This window comes from Giraffa tippelskirchi, chromosome 10, assembly GCF_054371585.1.
Source record: "Giraffa tippelskirchi isolate mGirTip1 chromosome 10, T2T-mGirTip1v1.2.pri, whole genome shotgun sequence".
NCBI lineage: Eukaryota > Metazoa > Chordata > Mammalia > Artiodactyla > Giraffidae > Giraffa > Giraffa tippelskirchi.
Genome location: NC_137284.1, coordinates 29,290,404 through 29,310,452, shown reverse-complemented (window position 1 = coordinate 29,310,452; position 20,049 = coordinate 29,290,404). Strand labels below are relative to the sequence as shown.

Here is a 20,049-nt window from a genome sequence, read left to right as displayed (position 1 = left end):
TTTTAGAATACATTTGTCATGACTGATATTTAAAATTCCACTGAGCAGTTAAAAGAGATGTGATAAAATTATGGATTTTTTCTCAAAGGACCTTCAGGCATTCACTGCAAGTCTGTACTGTTGCTCTACAAACAAGTCCATTATACTTGAGCATCTAGTTTCTTATGCATGTAACAGGTTAAAAAGGAGAAAAGGGTGGTTGCATCAGGCATATCAATAGCAGTAGTAAGTAGTGGACAGAATTAGGAAGAAAAGCAAATACATATTACCCCAAAATACAACCTTCATAGAATATAATGCAAATATATATGAGGATAGTGTATCAATTTATGTTCATGAAAGTATGATCAAAATTACCATCCTAAATTCTGGTTGTAAATAAATCCACAACTGGCTAATTTAAGCAGGAAAAAAAAAAAGTATTAGAAGGCTATTTGGTAGCTCATGAAATGGACATGAAAGCTGAAATAAACCAGGCCCAGAAAAAGGTTTGGAGAAGGCAGTGGCACCCCACTCCAGTACTCTTGCCTGGAAAATCCCATGGATGGAGGAACCTGGTAGGCTGCAGTCCATGGGGTCGCGAAGAGTTGGACACGACTGAACGACTTCACTTTCACTTTTCACTTTCATGCATTGGAGAAGGAAATGACAACCCACTCCAGTGTTCTTGCCTGGAGAATCCCAGGGACCGGGGAGCCTGGTGGGCTGCCGTCTGTGGGGTCGCACAGAGTCGGACACGACTGAAGCAACTTAGCAGCAGCAGCAGAAAAAGGTTAGGAACTCCAATTGGGTTACATAAGATTAGGCTGATTTAATTGTTTTGTGTCTTTGAGTGACTGACAACAAGGTCCTGATTGGTACTCTCTGTGTTGCCTGAAAACAGGAATATCTGGCCTGTTCAGCTTCTGTTGTGGAAGGGCACTGCCCCTGCCCAGATTCTCACAGTGGTGGATTACCCCAAATAGAAAAGATCCTTGGATGCTAGCTTGCAAAATTTACAGCTGGGCTTCCCTGGTAGCTTAGTGGTAAAGAATCTGTCTTCAGTGCAGGAGACACGGGTTCAATCCATGGGTCAGAAAGATCCCCCAGAGAAGGAAATGGCAATCCACTCCAGTATTCTTGCTTGGGAAATCCCATGGACAGAGGAGCCTGGTGGGTTACAGTCCATGGGGTTGCAAAAGAGTCAGACACTGAGGCTTAGCAACCAAACAACAATTGCAAGCCTAAACCTTAAAAAAAAACTTTATAAATTGGGGTTGTATTTAATTAAAGTTAAGGAAGATTTTTATAAAAACTGAGGGACATACTGTTTGTCAAAATTGATTTTTTTAATTAAAAAAAATATTTTTGGCTGTGCTGGGTCTGTTGATTTGCAGGGGCTTTCTCTAGTTTTGACACTCCTCTTCACTTCAGTGCAAGGGCTTCTCATTTCGGTAGCTTCTCTTGTTGCAAAGCATAGTCTGTAGGGAAGCCGTGCGGTAGTTGCAGAGTGCAGCTCAGTAGTTATGGCACGTGGGCTTATTTGCTCTGAGGCATGTGGACTCTTCCTGGATCAGGGATCAAATCCGTGTCCCCCATATTGGCAGGCAGATTCCTATCCACTGTGCCACCAGGTAAGTCAAAATTGAAAGTGCACATGAGTCCTCCAATTGAAAAACAAAGATCCAGACCACCTGCTGAGTATAAAAATAATAATAAAATGCCCATGAGAGACCCAAAAACCTCACTTACAGGAATTTATTGAAAAGATAAATTTTCACATTAGGGAAAGTCTAAGCACAAGGATATGAATAGTATCTTTATTTGTAAAAGAATGAAAATAACTTCAATGTCTATAATTAAGCCTGAGTGAACTATTTTTTAAAATTAGTTTATTTATTTTAATTGGAGGTTAATTATTTTACAGTATCGTAGTGGTTTTTGCCAGATATTGACATGAATCAGCCATGGGTGTACATGTGTCCCCCCTGTCCCGAACCCTCCTCCACTGAGTGAACTATTTACAGTACCTCTGTACAATGGAAAACTATATCCCTTAAAAAAAATAGAGCCTGTGTACCAATACTCAGTAAGCTCCATGGTCCATTAATTACAGTGGGGATTATATGTGTCATGTGCATATACATGATACATGAGAAAGGTATTTCTCAGAGAGGTAGGGGACAGAGGTAGGAGGGAAATTTTTTTTTTCCCTGTTCGTGAGTTGAGTTGTCTCCCCTCAAAGAGATGTTGAAGTCCTAACACCCAGAGCCTCAGCTGCTGCTGCTGCTGCTGCTAAGTCGCTTCAGTCGTGTCCGACTCTGTGCGACCCCATAGACGGCAGCCCACCAGGCTCCCCCGTCCCTGGGATTCTCCAGGCAAGAACACTGGAGTGGGTTGCCATTTCCTTCTCCAATGCATGAAAGTGAAAGTGAAGTCGCTCAGTTGTGTCCGACTCCTAGCGACCCCACGGACTGCAGCCTACCAGGCTTCTCCATCCATGGGATTCTCCAGGCAAGAGTACTGGAGTGGGTTGCCATTGCCTTCTCCCAGTCACTATGCTATACACCTGAAAATAACTGTTCTCAGCTATACTTCAGTTTAAAAAAAGACTAATGTAACACATACCAACATAACTCACATACAATTAAAGCTCCCTTTGTAACCACTATCTGAAATAGTGGAATAACCACTATCCCAAATTTGGTATTCAGAGGTAACCACTATCCCAAATTTGGTATTTATTATAACTATGTATGTGTTTGCATTTTTGCTCCATGTGTATATATCCTATAAACATTACCTAGTATGGGTTGCATGTTTTGTAACTATTACTAATTGAATCTTTCTGCCGTTTTTCCTACTTGGCACTGTAATAGTTTCATTCAAGTCGATAATAGGCAGGGACTTACCTTGTGTTCAGTGGTTAAGAATCCACCTTGCAATGCAGGGGCTATGGGTTCGATCTCTGGTCAGAGAACTAAGATCCCACATGCCATGGAGAAACTAAGCCCACATGCCTCAACTGCTGAGGCCACTAGAGAGCCCACAAGCTGCAGCTGCTGAGCCCTCACCCCACAGCTAGAGAAGCCCTGTGCCACAGTGAAAGGTCCCATGTGGCAAAGACCCATACACCACACCTCGGGCCAGATGCAGCCAATAGAGACGTGTCCAAAGAGGTGTCCTTTCTTTAAAGTTTGATACAGGCAGCTCTCTAGCACAGCTCATTCATTCTCATGATGGGCATTTAAGATTCCAGTTATTCATTATTAAAGCAGTGCCGCAGCAGATATTCTTATGCATGTCTTACGCTTGTATGCATGTGTGTGTGTGTTTGTTGCAGTAGCTTTCATTTCATTACATCTACAATAAGAAGTACCTATCCAACCAACAGGACCCACAAATGTTAATTTCTGCTAATCCCCCCCAAAAAATTTCATTTAAAATACGTAAATCTTAAACTTTGCTAGATTTTGCTAAACTGTTCTCCAAAATGATTGTGGCTATTTATAGTAATAGTTTCCACCATTAGGAAGTAAGATTAATTGATTCTCTATATCCTTATCAATTTTTGATATTTCCAGACTTCTGAATTTCTGCCAACATGATGAATATGAAAGTAGAATTTCATCATGATTGTAGTTTCCATGTTCCTGATTATTAGTGAGATTGAACACCTTTCTGCTTTGTACATTTGACTCTTTTATGTTTTTTTGCCTAATTTTTTTTCTTACTCGTCTGTCCTTTATATATTCTAGACTCCAATATCCTAGTCTGTGACATGTCTTCATTTTGTTTATGGTGTCTTTTAAAAGCAAGAAGTTGTAGAATCTTGTGTGCATTTAAAAGCAAGAAGTTGTGGAATTATTCCTTATGTAGGATGCTGTCAAATGTAGTTATTCTAGCCCTAGCAGTCTAATACAGTTTTGCTATAGCGTGTTTTTAAATACTGTGAACCAACTCATAAATGATTGCTAAAACAGGGCAGTGCTGTCCATATACCCAGAAATCACACTGATTCATGTTCAGTTTTTCCCAACACATTAATGTTTTATACCAACAGTTTTGTAATAGTTAAATCAAGGAATATATGCCTTTCAGTCTGAAAGAGAGAGGTTATTGCATGATTTGATTGCTTTAATAGGATCACTCAACAGAAACATGAAATTATTGCAGTAATTTGGGCAACAGTAAGTAGATGGAGGCTTGACCAAACTATGCTGGTAGGCCATAATGAAAAGTATGAAAGCCTACTACCCTAGAAAAACACATGTGCACAAGAATGTTTATTGAAGCATTGATTTAATATTGAATAACTACAAATACCATGAATAGAATGGATACATTCTTCAATTTGAATTAACTAGAGCTGCATGTATTGAATTATATCGACAACAAAGTATAGAGGTTTCATATACAGATGGATATGAGTCGAGTTCAGGACGGTTGTATAAGCTGGACATAGAAATTTGGCAGTTATGATGCAGTTGCTATAAAACCACAAGACTGGGTAAAATTACCAAGGGAGTAAGTAGAAATAGAAAAGAGCTCAGAGGACTGAGCCCTGGGAAGCTATCATTTAGTTTGGGGGAAAGGAGGAAGAATAAACTGAGAAGGCAATGATTTTCTGGAAGTGAAGTGATTCACAAGGAGAAAGCAGTAAATTGTAGCAAATGCTGATAGGTAAGAAGTGTGAGACGTTGACTTAACAACATTAAAGTCATTGATGGCCTTGGCAAGAAGTTCAGTGGAATGGTGGAGTTGAAGGCTTGACTAGAATGCTTCAAGAAAAACATGGGAAGAGGAAAATTGAACTTCTTTAGACTCACATCATCACATCTGCTTACCTAACTCTTCTTCTGCCCATACATTCTTACCTTTTGTCCTGTTACTATGATCGATATGTCTGTGCTTCTAGCTAAGGCCTGCCCCTTCAGTTGTGCACTTTTATCTTTTCTTACCTATTACAAACTGTGAACCTGGGAAATCTGCCCTCCCTTTCCTACATCATCATCTTCTCTACTGCATCATTTCTCTCAGCATGTAAACATGCCAATATCTTTCCCACGTTAAAAAAAGAAATTCTTTCTTGATCCAATTTCCCCCTTTAGATATCACCCACATTTTCTTTGTTTACAGCAAAAGTCTTTGAAAGAACTGTCCTACTGCTATCCAGTTTTTCTTATAGTTCATGTATGGAAGCAGGCATGGAATAAGTAGACAGGTGGAATTAATTAAATTGTGTTAAGCCATGTGAGAAGGAGGAGTTAGAGGAACAAGGGAATTAAGATTCTATGCAAGAGTGTAATTTAAGCTGCTTCAGAAGAGAGTAATTGATAGGGGAGAGAGATGTGAAAAGGTGGTAGTATCAATGGACCCAAGTTCCCCATGGGGGTTCAAAGTATCATTGGAGATAAAGATAGTAGGGTGAAGTGAGCTGGAGAGAGGGGTTAGTGGTTGGGGAAAGAGGTGTTTGAGGTCAAAGAGTCAGAGTTATTGGTAATGACAAGCTCAAGGTTATGACCAAATTTGTAGCTGAGGCAGAAGAGAAAGGAAAAATTACTGAAGAGCCTTTCAAGTTCAGCCAATGAAGTGGGAGGCCAAGATACCGGAAGGATCATCTTTGTAAGTATTGAAATCACCAGCAAATGTAACTGGAGTAGTGTAGAGAATGAGTGAGAAAGGAACTACATTCCTAAAAGATCAAGAAGGAATTGAGAGGGCTGTATAGTAGATACAATAGATACAGTAGATAGAATTGCAGTAAGGAGTACCTAGGTAGAAGATGGCATGGTCTGATGACGTCATTAATGGAGGCAGCAGAGAATAGATCTAAGCTACCATTTGAGAGGGCTGCAGGGGGAAACTATGTCCTCAGAAGTCATAACCTCTAATTCTGAGAAGTGAAGTTTAGACAGCTGGGTATTTTCACAAATTAATACTCAGTTTTCTTAAACCACAGTTTCATGATAAAGAGATGTGAATTTTTAAAAATTATGTACAGAAAAAGCCATGAAACAAGTGAAATTCAGCTTCATGTTTGGAAGACATAGGGAGTAGCAAAGGGATTATTTTAAAGGGACCAGTCTTTTTTAAAAATTGTATTTATTTATTTGGCTGCACTGGGTCTTAGTTGTGGCATGCGAGATCTTTAGTTGTGGTATGTGGGATCTAGTTCCCCAACCAGGGATCAAACCTAGGCCCCCTGCACTGGGAGGTCAGAGTCTTAGCCGCTGGACCACCAGGGAAGTCCCAGGACCAGTTATTTTGTGTGGTTGTAATAGCAGAATTCAGGCCTAATGTTGACTCATCTTTTTTATTTTTTTCCAGCGAAGCTAGAACTGTGGATTTTTGTGTTTAAAAAAAATATTACAAATACTAGCTTGTTTTAAATACTGTGCAGATCAAATGAAACACGTCAGAGACTCCATTTAGCCATTGTTGCAATTTTATGAACTCTGGTTTTTAAAATAGAAACTACCGTCTGTGTTTGTTAAGTTCAAGAGTCAAAGTCCATGATCCTCAAACTGGCTGCCTTGTTGGGTAGCCTGCAGCAGTTGAGTTCAGTCTGCAGGTTTATGGAGAGTTACTATTACAGGCTGATCACCAAGGAGCACTTAAATCACCTGGCAGTTTATCAGTTGCTTAATTGATTATTACTCAAACAGATCTTATTTTGTCCCCCCCACCCTCCCACTTTTTCTTTCTTTTTGCTTGCAATTCTAACCCTGATGATGGAATTCCTTTGAAGAAAAACATACTTAGCCTTTAATAGCCTTAATTTTAATAAAAGAAAGTGTCTAATAGAGGAAAACTTGAAGGTTCTTTAAGCCTGAAAAAAGCTGTTAGTTCATAAACAGGCTGTAACATTATAAAATATTTAATGTTTCTTTACAATCTCAGTTTCTCCTTTAGTCTTGATGACTGAGAAGTTATTTTTGTATTGAAGTAGAAGTCTAAAGATGGTATTTGACTGTGTTTCACCTTGGGCAGAGCAGTAAACTCCCTTCCAGACTTAGTTTCCTTATCTGTAAAATGGAGGTTAAAAATACATGCCCTATGTACTTCATAAAGTAGCTGTTACAATCAAATGAGAATGTGAAAAGCTTAAACTTTGTATGAGTGCTTTAGTATATTCTGTTAAAGAACGACAGCTTGCCTAAAGCTTCTGAAATTGCCTATTTAGAGAAAATATTTTAGATTAGAATATATTTAAAATTCAGGAAACCCCTTGAGTATCAGTAGATATCTACTTCTAATAGCAACTTTCCTATTGAAAGATGACACTGCTGATGGTATCAATGTGCGAGGTAGTGACTGAAAAGTATCCCTCTCCAGTTCTGTAAGCATGACTGGTTGTACTTTGGTTAAAAATCTTGCTTGTTCAGATGACACCTGATACACACACTCTTTCTCGGTCCCACCATCATCTTCCCTTCCCTTCTCACCCTGTACTCAGTTTCTTTTTCATCAAAGTTAACAAATCACTTGAGATTTATACTTAATGTAGAGTCTTTTCTAGCAGCATTTAATACACACTTAAAAGAACAAGCCTTAACTGAGAAACACAGGATACCTCATTTTCACAGTAATTTTTTTTAAGTTCCAGTGATGAAAACTCCAAGGCAGCTTCTTCAAAGGAAGATAATATTGACAAATCCAGTGCAACCAGTGTTGAATATTAGGTGATAAAATCTTTATCACATCCAGCTTGACTGTCCTGTAATTTAGTCTGAGTCTTTTAGAATAGTTACTCCTTTTTATTAGTTGTGTGGTTGTCATACAGCCATGGAAGGAAAAAATTGAACATCAAAATCATCAGCAATATACCTGAAAGACAAACAGTAAAATAAGTAAAACAATACAATCTTTAAGAAGTTCATGATCAGTGGTTATAATTTAAGATTATATACAATTATATACCAAGAGATGTGTAGAGGTGTGTTTAAAAGAATTAGCTACATCAGTTATACATAAAATGTGTAGATATTTTGTTTTCGTAGCACATGACATGTGGGATCTTCGTTCCCCAACCAGCAATTGAACCCATGCCCCCTGTGGTAGAAGCATGGAGTTTTAACCACTGGACCACCAGGGAAGTTCCATCATGTAGATATTTTAAAGTCTAATATTCTCACATGGTTTTTCTTCAATCATGAATCATTAAAAACAATACATACTTGGAAAAACCAGTAGGATCTAAATAATGAATTCAAAGGATAAATAAAATAGAAAGATCTGGAGTTCTATTTCTAGCTCCATTACTGACTTGCTAAGTGAGAAACTCAACTTGGGCCTCCATTTTAATCTCAACCATTAATGGCTTTTAGAACTGTATTAAGCCAAGTTTCTGAAACAAAAATTTCAGTTGACATTTTAAAACTTGAATATAAATATGTTTTTAAAACTCACATTAGTAAATTTTCATTTTTGAGGTCATATCAGTTAAATCTAGCATATGTATAATATGTAATTAAAAAAATTTTTATATTAAAGACTTAAAAATTTTCAATGGGAAACAAGGATAGAGGGGACTTAGCCATAGGACTCAAATCACTGTCTAAAAGAGAAGTCTGTGGTGGTTAATGTATTGTTGTTTAGTCACTAAGTCGTGTCCGACTCTTTGCGACCCCATGGCAGCATGCCAGGCTTTCTTGTCCTTCCCTATCTCCTGGAGTTTGCTCAAATTCATCTCCATTGAGTTGGTGATGCTATCTAACCATCTCATCCTCTGCTGCCCCCTTCTCCTTTTGCCTTCCATTTTTCCCAGATCAGAGTCTTTTCCAATGAGTTGCCTTTTCCCAGGTGGCCAAAAGTATCGGGGCTTCAGCTTCAGCATCAGTCCTTTCAGTGAATATTCAGGGTTGATTAAAGGTAGGCTTAAAGCTCTAAATCAGTTAAACTTAGATTAAGAATGTGTTTTTATCACATGCAGATTTCATAGTTTACTCCTGTTTGATAAGAGGAAATTAAGGTTTGACTAATGTTTGGATAACTTAACAAATTTTTGAAAGATGAGCCTGTTTTGCAACCAGAAGCTTTAGATTAAAAAAAAAAAATTCAGAATCAATCTTAATTAATTCACAAAATTTGAAATTTTCTTTATAAAGCTGGAGCTAGAAAGTAAGATATTACGTTTAAAACTTTCTAAAAATGGAGTTGCAATTTTATAGAATCAAGTAGAATTGCCAATTGTCATTATATGAAATGTGTAAGCTAGAGAATTAATTCTGTATACACCCTTATAGTCACATTTCTAACATCTTATTAATTTGGAGGAGGTGGCAGGGGGCCTAAGTTCGATCCCTGGTCAGGGAACTAGATCCTACGTGCCGCACCTACGAGTTGGCATGCCACAGCTAGATCCCATATGCCATGACTGGGAAAAAAGTTCCCGTGTGCCATAATGAAGATCAATGATCCCATGTGCTGCAATGAAGACCTGGTGCAGCCAAATAAATAAATATTAAAAAAAAAATAATATTAGTAGACCTGTCCAATTAGTGACCTTTTTAACTGCTTTGTGAACTTCAGTGACCTTTTTTTACTTCTTAAAAATCAAGAACAGAGATAATTTATCTTTGAAGAAGTTACTGGAAAACACTAGTAATGAATAGATGAAAAAAAGTTATCATCTAGTTTCTTTCTGATATTCTTCATGTTTAGTATTGATATTACTGAGTATAACAGATGCTAGATGTGAGGAAAATTCCTAAATTACAGGAGTGGAGGGTGAATGGGAGGAGTAAAGTGTCATGGTTATTCAAACCTGTTATGCCAATGTTCTCTTCTGTAGGTACCCTCCTCTCCCCCTGCCTTTTTTGTTTTGTTTTTTTTTTTTTACAGAAATGAGCAACAAGAAACAAAATGCAAACTGTGGATAAAAAGAAGAATGAACTAACAGAAGGCCAGTTATCCTCATATTCATTTATAGCTGTGAATTACAGTCAGGCTTAAAACAGATGATTAAACAAAATCAAGAAACGCTGATAACTTATATAAGGATATGATATCATGATTATAGTTATTTTGTAACTTTTTTTTGTGTTATTTTGACCTATTTGAGAAGAGTTTTACATATCTGACCCAGATAGAAATAACGGGAATGCAATTTGTGGAAAATTTTAAAACTACATTTATTATAGTTCCGTATTGTTTTTTCATGAAATGCTCTTCAACAAAATGGGTCAGTTGAGCTAAATAGTATTTTATCTGGAGCTCAGAAACTTGAAAAAATAAATTCCTTTAGCAAAAAAAGATTATTTTTTAATGGAAGTAATCACTCCTCGCTTCTTTGCCCTCCTATCTGAGGGCATATTAAAGAGAGATTAAACTTCAAACTTACTATTCTTGTTTCTTTGAAGACAAAAGCAGTTTTAAAGGATACTGCACAAAATAAAATGTTATTTCAGACATAATATTTCATACATTTTTGTTTTCTTTTTTGTTCCTATTCTGGCTTTGAAAATTGACATGTTACAGTGACATTCCATATCATATTTTAGTATATTATAATCTTTTCATCATATTGAATAAAAATATACTTACCTAAAGAAGGAGACAGCCAATATACTATAAAAAACTGAAGGAATGCTTCATCAAAACACTTGAAATGCAGTGAAAGTGCCAAAGTTGGATTAAATATAGCTCCTGTTAGACTTCCTCCTGTAATACATATTAAGTAGAATGATACCAAACCATATATCTTATATTTTCTTGCAACTAGAAATACAGGGATTACTAAATAAAACTTTTAGGTATTTAAGTTTTCTTATTCTCGCAGAAGCAAGGCGGCTGCGACGGCTGCCAGGGCCTAGATCATGGCATCTGATCCCATCACTTCATGCGAAATAGATGGGGAAACAGTGCAAACAGTGTCAGACTTTATATTTTGGGGCTCCAAAATCACTGCTGATGGTGATTGCAGCCATGAAATTAAAAGACGCTTACTCCTTGGAAGGAAGGTTATGGCCAACCTGCTACTGCTACTGCTAAGTCGCTTCAGTCGTGCCTGACTCTGTGCGACTCCGTAGACGGCAGCCCACCAGGCTCCACCGTTCCTGGGATTCTCCAGCAAGAACACTGGAGTGGGTTGCATAGCATATTTAAAAGCAGAGACATTACTTTGCCAACAAAGGTCTGTCTAGTCAAGGCTATGGTTTTTCCAGTGGTCATGTATGGATGTGAGAGTTGGACTATAAACAAAGCTGAGCGCCACAGAATTGATGCTTTTGAACTGTGGTGTTGGAGAAGACTCTTGAGAGTCCCTTGGACTGCAATGGGATCCAATCAATCCATCCTAAAGGAGATCAGTCCTGGGTGTTCATTGGAAGGACTGATGTTGAAGCTGAAACTCCAATACTTTGGCCACCTCATTGGAAAAGACCCTAATGCTGGGAAGGATTGGGGGCAGGAGGAGAAGGAGACGACAGAGGATGAGATGGTTGGATGGCATCACTGACTCGATGGACATGGGTTTGGGTAAACTCCGGGAGTTGGTGATGGACAGGGAGGCCTGGCGTGCTGCAATTCATGGGGTCGCAAAGAGTCGGACACGACTGAGCGACTGAACTGAACTGATTCTGTAATTTTCCTTTGCAGAATCACCTGGCATATTATAAAATATAAAAATAGATTACAGATTATAATATGCCAGGTGCAAAAAAGGCAAGAGGACAAAGGACATTAAGAATTTTCATCCAGTGCTTTTCCTATAGTATATTATGAAATGCACATTGAAAGTTAACCTGCTCTATTAGTATTCCTACAGTTTTATAAAACAGATTTGGCTGCCCTTCTTAACAGTCATCAACTTAAATGAATTAATAAAAATATAATGAAAATGTTGTTAAAATGGGTACAATACCCCAGAATCCTCTTGAACAGAAATAACCTTGGTGTTGAAACAAAAAGTAAAATAGACCAAAGCATTATCATTGATTCCACTTTTACTTGTCAACAGCGTCCTCAAGAAGTGACTGTGAATGGTATGTGAATTATATCTCAATAAAGTGGTTACAGAAAAAAATTTTAATAAAAAAAGAAGTGACTGAGTAATCATGAAAGATCAGCACAAATTCTAACTGTTGCCTGCTCTTCAGGACTTAGGGCCCAGCTCTTCACTTAGGGTCTCTCTCTGAGATGGGGCCCAGGAATTTTATAGCTGTGGCCACACAGCAAGTGAGGAAAAATGAAAGAGGTCGGACTAGCTGTCTAGTGGTACTCAACAAAACTGTGGCTCAGCTTTTCAGAACATACCCTGATTGTATCCCTGAGATAGAGACATTTCAGGTGGTTGTTCCAGGTGGAAGCTTAAGCACACTCATCTGCCTCTAACTCAGCCACAGCAACAGATCAGAGATCTTCACAAATTTTACACGGACACATGCCACAAGAGCATGCTAACTGTTTTTTATAAAATGCCGTGAAGTAAAATTGGAAATTAAGTGACCTTTTCATAAGATTTCACACTTGACAGGCTGAAAACATTGAAGCTGTGTTGAGATAAAGATGTTGAGAAATGAACTGAGTTCACTCCATGGCTAAGAGTTTTTTCCTAGCATGCCAACTTCATGGCACGATTCATATTCATGCCTCAGCAATTATAAATGACATCACATCATGGACCTTCAGAATCACTGTTGAATAGTCAAATCCTGGAATGTTGAGCCTGCAACTGCCAGAGGCCAGCAGAATTATTTGGTTGGCATGTGGTCATTTCAAATTAATGCCACAAAAAAATTATTGAGTTCTTATGTTCTGGACACCATGAACAGAAAGGTAAGAACTCACACAGATCTTTCCACACAGATTTTACAATAAAATATAATGTAATATGTGCAGTGATAATACAAGTGACCTGTGATTTTTTAAGGCATTTATCAATAGACAACCATTGCCTTCATTATTAGTTTGCTTCAGTATTGCCATTAGGTCTTTGGTATTTCCATTAGGTCTAAGAACACTATCATTTGATTTTATACCATTCTAAAACTCCAGTTACTTCATACTCTTTGTCTTCTAATCCTCCCATCACCAGTTCTGCTCAGTATGACTTGGTAGATGCTGCTTCTCCTAAGATATGCAAGTCTGTTCCTCTCTCTTGAGTATGGACTGGCTTTGCAACTTGCATTAACAAATAGAATGCAGCAGAAGTGATGCTATGTGAATTCTGAATGTGAGGAGCAACACTGAATTCTAGGTTCAGGTCTCAATAAATCCATCATTGGCTTCTACTCCTTGCTGTGTTGGAACAATGCGCTGAGCATGTACATGAGTTGGTCTAGGCTGATGGAGGATGAGAGGCCACAAGGAAAAAAAACTGAGGTATCTTAGATGGCTGTTGGAAACAACTGCTGGACACATGAGTGAAGCACCTTTGCTCATCCAAAGAAACCAACTGTCCAGCTATATGATCTCAGAGGAATTTCCTATCTAACCCACAAAATCATGAAAAAAAAATTGTTATTTTAAGCATTAAGCATAAGTTAACTGATTCAGAAATCCATTGTGTCAACAACAGTTCCAAAACATGGCATTGGCTTTGATATTTTAGGCTGGATCATTCTTTGTTGGGGGTTGTCCTATGCACTGTGGGATTTTTAGCATTCCTAGCCTTGACCCATTAAATGTCAGTTGCATATTCATCTCCCCCATGTAACAAAAATGTTCCCAGACGTTGCCAAAATTGTTCTGTTGAAAACCACTGTTCTAGAGAACTACTGGTACCTGTATATTAGTAGACACATACAAGGTTGTTTATTTATAATAGCAACAAACTGGGGAAAACCTAAATGCTCATTCATAAGAAAATAGCTAAATAAATAACTTTATTATTAATTTGGAATGCTGTTCAGTATTCAAATAATAAGATCTCTTTACTAACACAGATCTCCAAGATAGTACCACTGAACCACACCACTAAAAAACATAAACTGCAGACAGTAAGGTATGATTCATCTTAATATGAACACACATAAAATAGTTTCTGTAGGGTCCTATCAATATGTACAAATGTACATAAGATTTTGGAAGGACATGCATACACAGAGGACTACACTGGTGAGAAGAGGAGGCAGGGAAGGAGAGGGGACAGACATGAAGGATGGTAATCAAAAGGCATTGAGAGTCTCATTGGTAAGTGTTTCCATTTTTTACAAAACACAGTCATGTATTTCGTAGTTAAATATGAATTATTTGAAAAGTAAGAATTATCCATCAGGCACAGAACTTGGAGAAAATGCCTCTGGAAAATTAGTTACTATGTATTGATGTCTGGAGGGAAGAACCCATAACACCTGTTGAAGAAGAGGTATCAACAGGGAGATCCAGCTGGCTGCCAAGAATCTCAGAGGACAGTGTGAACTTGGTGAAATTAGGACAGTCAAAAGACAGAGTTCCAAATCTGGTAATTATAGGCACTTATGTTTCTCAGTACTCCTAAAGCAAATCAAATTCTCTGTGACAGAATGACACTAAAATCATGCAAGACTTGTATAAAAGCTAGAGTGTCAATTAACTAATTTATAAGTGGAATCTATAAATGGAATCATCCTTTCCAGTGACCAGACATCTGTGCCAGTTACTGTGGGGAGAACTTGGAGTACATTATTTTTCATGATAGTCTGAAGTGATAGCGTTATTCTCCATTTTAAGGGATGAGGAAACAGACCTAAATTATCTCTTATAAGGACACAGTCCAACTCCAAGAGGCTTGTGCTCTTTACCACTGTATTATACTGGCATGAGAAAAACAGAAACAAAATATTTTGTGCCTTGTTTGAAGCTGGTTTTCATTTGTAGATTGGAACCTATCTCATATGGTTATTGTATTAAAAGTAAATATATATATATAAAGGAGTTAGCTCCCTTCTTTGACAAATAATCTATCTAAATTCTTCATGACTTAGAAGGATTCCAAAAGCGCCTGAATGGAGTAAAAATGCAATTACTTTGGACATTTTATTAGGCTTATTTTGGAAGCTGTTAGACATAAAATATGGAATGCCTAGATATGTATTATTTCTTTTGATTTTTGATTTTGGTATTTCATTCATTTTACTCATTCTAAAAATAATGAGTATTTATTTGTAACAAGTGATACTATGCTAAGTCCTGGTTATATTTCATAATGAATAAAACCATTTTAGTCTCTGTATTCATAAAGCTTACTGTCTGGTGGAGGAAGAAATTACATCAGAAAACAATATGTAACTAAAAGTTCTACAAAGGAAATGAACGGTACAGTAAGAAAGACAACCTACTTGGATGTGTAAAATAGATTTTTTCCAATATCTAATTAATTTAAAAATGAATGCAGTTCTCTCTTATCCTAGTCATTGAAGCAAATTCTCCCCAAACCTTTGTATTAATAGTTTTATAGTTCTAATATAACTTGTAACAATTCCTGACTTAGCTAATGCTTCCCCTGCCTTCCCTTCCCTATCCATTCTTAACTCTTTCCTGCAAAGTCCTCATTTCTGCCTGATGAGATACACACTGAGCTAGTCCTAAAACAGTTCATTCTATTTAAATAGCTCTGACCTAAAGTTATGATTTATATCCATAGAAAATAATGGGGAGTGATATGGCTTAGTGCAGCACTTCCCAAAGTATGTTCTTTTCTACTACACACTCCTAGACAAAAGTATTCCTATGTTTGAAAAACTGTTCCATATCTTTCTCTTGGAGTTTCACGATAAATAGCATAGTAAAACTCTGTGAGTCTTAAATTAGAAAATCTGTTTAATCCAGTGTTTGCTAAATTTATTTGGTAACAGAATCCTTTGTTAACTTAAGTTTTGTTGCTGCTGCTGCTGCTAAGTCACTTCAGTCGTGTCCGACTCTGTGCGACCCCATAGACAGCAGCCCACCAGGCTCCCCCGTCCCGGGGATTCTCCAGGCAAGAATACTGGAGTGGGTTGCCATTTCCTTCTCCAATGCATGAAAGGGAAAAGTGAAAGTGAAGTCGCTCAGTCATGTCCGACTCTAAGTGACCCCATGGACTATAGCCTACCAGGCTCCTCCATCCATGGGATTTTCCAGGCAAGAGTACTGGAGTGGGGTGCCATTGCCTACATTATCATAAAAATATAACATATACCATTTTAACCATTTAAAAGTGTACATTCATGGCATTAGTTATAATGTTCAACCATCACTATTTCTAGAATTTTCCATTGCTCCAAACAGAAACTACCCATTAAACAAAAAAATCCCTATTCCTCCTTGCTGCCCAACCCATGGTAACCACTATTCTACTTTCTGACTCTATGAATTTGCCTATTCTGAATATTTCATATAAAGTGAAGTCATATAACATTTGTCCCTTTGTGTCTGTCTTATTTTGCTTAGCATAATGTTTTCAAGGTTCATTCCTATAGTAGCGTGTATCAGAACTTCATTCCTTTTCATGGCTGAACACTATTCAATTGTATGTATATATTTTTGTTACTTTTTAGGAGCATGATGTAGAAATGCTGATAATGAAATGAATATAAACTTTAGTGTAAATCTGAACCATGGTTCCAGCTCATTCTATTAATAGCTGTGTGATCTTGAACAAGTCACTTCACGTTCCTAACCCTCACTTACTTTACTTAAAATAGGAATAATGTATTTATTCATCAGTGGGTTGTCGTAAGGATTAAATACCAAAACTCATAAATTTCCTATATGTTTGCACGTTGCCCAATGAATACTCTTATCTCCCTTATTTGGCAGAAAAGGAACATCATAATAATCAGTTTCTGTAACAACAATAAATAATTGTTAGGTTCTGTCCCTGCAGTTTTCATTGCTGTCCAATATGGTATTCACTAGCCACACATGGCTATTGAGTACTTGAAATATTGTTATAGTGACTGAAGAATTGAATATTTTAGTTGATAATCACATGTGACTATGATGAACTGACCAGCAAAATCTAGACTTGAGCAGTGGTTCTCGGCCCCGGTTTCATATTGGGATCACCTGGGAAAAATTTAAATCTACCATTGCTTAGGCCCCTTCCCACAGCAATTAAATCTTATTTTGTTTTTTCCACAGCAATTAAATCTTAATCTCAGTACCCAGATATGGATATGTTTAAAACACTCCTCAGGTGATTCCTATGCAGAGGGAATGTTGAGAACCACTGCTTTACTGATCCTTTCAGTCTCTCCTCCTCCTCCATCAATTAGTAGCCTCATTTCAGCAATGTTGATGTCTGTAATGTGAGGGGAAGGAAAAGAACGTTTCTAGATATCTTAAATTATTATTTTATGGGTCCTTTCCAATAACTCTCCTTATATTTATGTATAATTTTAAATATTATCTTGTTTCTCTTCTCTCAAAATCGTTGTCACTTATAAAATAGATACTGGCTAATATTATATACAGTATTATTGCTGAAATCATAAATATGTACTAAAGGTACAAAAATAGGAAGAATACCAACTTATAGATTATCAAGAGAGGGATAAGGAACTCTGTATAACATTGTATTAATTTAAAACTTTTTTTTTTTGGCCGCCCCTGTGGGGCATGTGGGGAGAAGGCAATGGCACCCCATTCCAGTACTCTTGCCTGGAAAATCCCATGGACGGAGGAGCCTGGTAGGCTACAGCCCATGGGGTCGCTAAGAGTCGGACACGACTGAAGCGACTTAGCAGCAGCAGCAGTGGGGCATGTGGAAGTCTAGTTCCTCTGACCAGGGATCCAACCCGCACCCACCCCCCAGCTCTGCAGTGGAAGTGAGGCGTATTAACCACTGGACCAGCAGGGAAGTCCCTAAAACATCTTTTAAATGTCTACCACATCTAATTAAAGTACAGAGCTAAACTGTGGCATAACTTTTTGCAAGGGATGATTCTGTTCATATACAGGAGATGTTTCTGCTTTAGTCCAAACTTAAAATTTTAATAAGCAACTACTCACCAACCCCTCAAATATGCATATATCCTTCCTTCTTTCCTATATCACTCATTTCTGTCTGAGTCTACAGAAAGGATGGTACTAGATTTTAAAGAAGGTGAAATGGATTGGAAAGTCTTTCATTTTACCTAGGAAGTTGAGCATATGTTTAAAGTCCTTATTTTAAGGTTTGCTTCTACTCATAGTTTCCCTTTCAATGGGCAGAAGACAGAGTCTTACTACTAAAACACACCTTTCTTGATAGGCCATTAAAAGTTCATTTCAAGATGAATTAGAAAGGAAATAAACGATTTTAAGTAATTTTGTAGAAAAATAACTAAGAAATAGAACTAGAGAATTTTACTTCCCACTCTTACTACTAGCTAATCATGTAGCTTGTGCTTTAAATTGGAAGGAACTTTTGAAACCCAGGATCATTTTTCAGCGAGAGCCTCAGCAAGGATCTATATACCAAGTGGGCAAGAGGTAGCTGATGTTATCTTTCCTCTCTACCATTACAACAATCCCTTTGTAGGATATTTGAACCCTTGGCAATATCTCACATGACCTGTTTCAGCACAGAAGTGGCTTTCTCTGGGTGTTAAAAAGAAAGCACTGAATGGGGGATCGATATTTGGACCCTATCGGTAAAGAATGAGCTGCAAAATGATGAGAATTATGGAAATACCAATATTGACATCACAGAGGCGTAGTAGTTTCGAATGTATCCTGGCAAAGAACTTAAGAGTCTCAAGTCATAGAAGCTCCGGACGTGCCCAGTGTTTTGTGGGAATAACAAACCTGCATAGACCAAAAAGGTGATGAGTGCTGACAGAAGGTGGATACGAAGCTTGGTTCGGACCTCCTGGAAGTGCAGCAAAGCGCTGTGGAAAATAAAGGAGCAGACAGTCTCTATGATGATCGCTTTGGACAAGTCCACTTGAATAGGATTCCTGCAAGCGAAGCTCCTCTCGCTGACGTGATACTTGGTCAGCCCCAGGCTCCACAGGGCGCCCATGCAGTACCTGCTGCACAGGGCACCAATCAGCTGAGCTAACAGTCTAATCGCACCCGTCTCAGCGGACATTCCCCCCAGCATCATCTGCATCATCACGCCGCACGGGTTGCTGGAGGTGCCCACCAGAGTCAGGCCATGCACCAGTGAGAAGAAGTAGATTAGCGTCAGCGGCCAGGTGGGGTGCAGGGGTTCCTGCTCACTCAGCAGTTGTAACTCATGAGTGCAGAAGCAAAGCTGAAAGGTGGCCAGAAACTCCAAGACGAAGGCGTGGGCCATGGGCCCGTTCAGCTGCTGTCGGGTGACCACGCGGGCTAGCCCCATGAACAGCACGATCGACAGCATCAGCCCCAGCGAGGTGCAGGTATCCTGCATCTCGGGCCAGAGCCCCCGTAGCGCGGTCATGGCTCTCTCAGCACCAGACGGGGCTGCCTGCTCGGGCTCGGCAGGAGGCGGTCTCTGGGCCTCAGTCCTAAGTCCTCAGCCCCGCCCCCTCCTCACGCCCCTCGGGGCGGGCCGACTCCAGACCAGCTGGAGGCCCTGGGGGGGTGCCACGCGGAAGGACTCCTCCCCATTTCCCCGGCTTCCCCGGCTCTGCGCTAGAGTTTTGTTGCCAGAGCCGGGGAGGAGGGGAGACGACGGGCTGCGCGGAGAGCTCTGCCAGGGTACCGTCTGAGGGGGTCAACGGCCAGCAGAAGCCAGACACACGCCCTCGCTGTTTCCCTCAGAGACTGGAAGCGGGCGCGGGTGGGGCAGGGAGTGGAGGGACGAAGCGCGTCCGGAGGCCACTGCGCATGCGCGCGGCGGCCCGTGCGCCCTTGCGAGAGGCTAAACTTGGGCCCCAGGGTCCGCGGCTCTGCTGGAAGGCGCGCGCCCCCTGCGCCTTAACAGATGCTTTGACGTGAGAACTTTGAGGGTTTTACTTTTCAGCTCCTAAAACTGTAAAGCCTTCAAGCTGCAATCCAGACCGCCTAAAGAGCTTTTCGGCCAATCACCTCGTTTTTAATTTCTGGGACGACTGAGAAGGCGAGAAGCGGTGGAGGCGGGGGGTGGGGCGGCGTGGGGTAAGGTGGGGCTGGGTATTGGTTTAAGGCGAGTGAATTTCACAGAGAAATAAGGTTTGACCTGTGTGAAGAAGGGTATGCCACTGGGTCTCCCTGAGT

The 20,049-nt window shown here is 39.2% G+C and overlaps 2 protein-coding genes and 1 pseudogene across 14 annotated transcripts in view; 1 reads left to right on the top strand and 2 right to left on the bottom strand.

The window, feature by feature from the left end:
* Window positions 1-4,264: 4,264 nt before the first annotated feature.
* AQP11 (aquaporin 11) lies at window positions 4,265-19,629 on the bottom strand. 3 transcript variants are annotated; one of them, XM_081537536.1, is made up of 3 exons: window positions 18,673-19,629; window positions 10,528-10,644; window positions 4,265-7,809 (listed from the first exon to the last, which is right to left on the bottom strand). In XM_081537536.1, the coding sequence occupies exons 1-3, from the start codon at window positions 19,289-19,291 to the stop codon at window positions 7,730-7,732; spliced, it is 816 nt and encodes a 271-aa protein (XP_081393662.1). In that variant the 5' UTR covers window positions 19,292-19,629; the 3' UTR covers window positions 4,265-7,729. The 3 variants fall into 3 exon arrangements, 2 of the variants coding, with proteins under 2 accessions (XP_081393662.1, XP_081393663.1); XR_014067791.1 differs by having other exon boundaries at window positions 7,487-7,809; window positions 18,560-19,629; XM_081537537.1 differs by lacking the exon at window positions 10,528-10,644 and having other exon boundaries at window positions 6,677-7,809; window positions 18,673-19,344.
* The window catches only part of PAK1 (p21 (RAC1) activated kinase 1), a 276,797-nt gene continuing 275,426 nt past the window's right edge, over window positions 18,679-20,049 (top strand). For 5 of the 11 annotated variants that reach the window (XM_081537524.1, XM_081537533.1, XM_081537531.1 and 2 more), the window contains exon 1: window positions 18,679-19,912. The gene's annotated coding sequence lies outside the window, so the exon portion shown is untranslated. Of the gene's footprint in view, window positions 19,923-20,049 lie in introns of all 11 variants that reach the window. The other 6 variants (XM_081537528.1, XM_081537526.1, XM_081537513.1 and 3 more) reach the window with 4 other exon arrangements.
* Window positions 19,611-20,049, bottom strand: part of LOC145522429 (dynein axonemal light chain 1 pseudogene) — a 28,023-nt pseudogene continuing 27,584 nt past the window's right edge.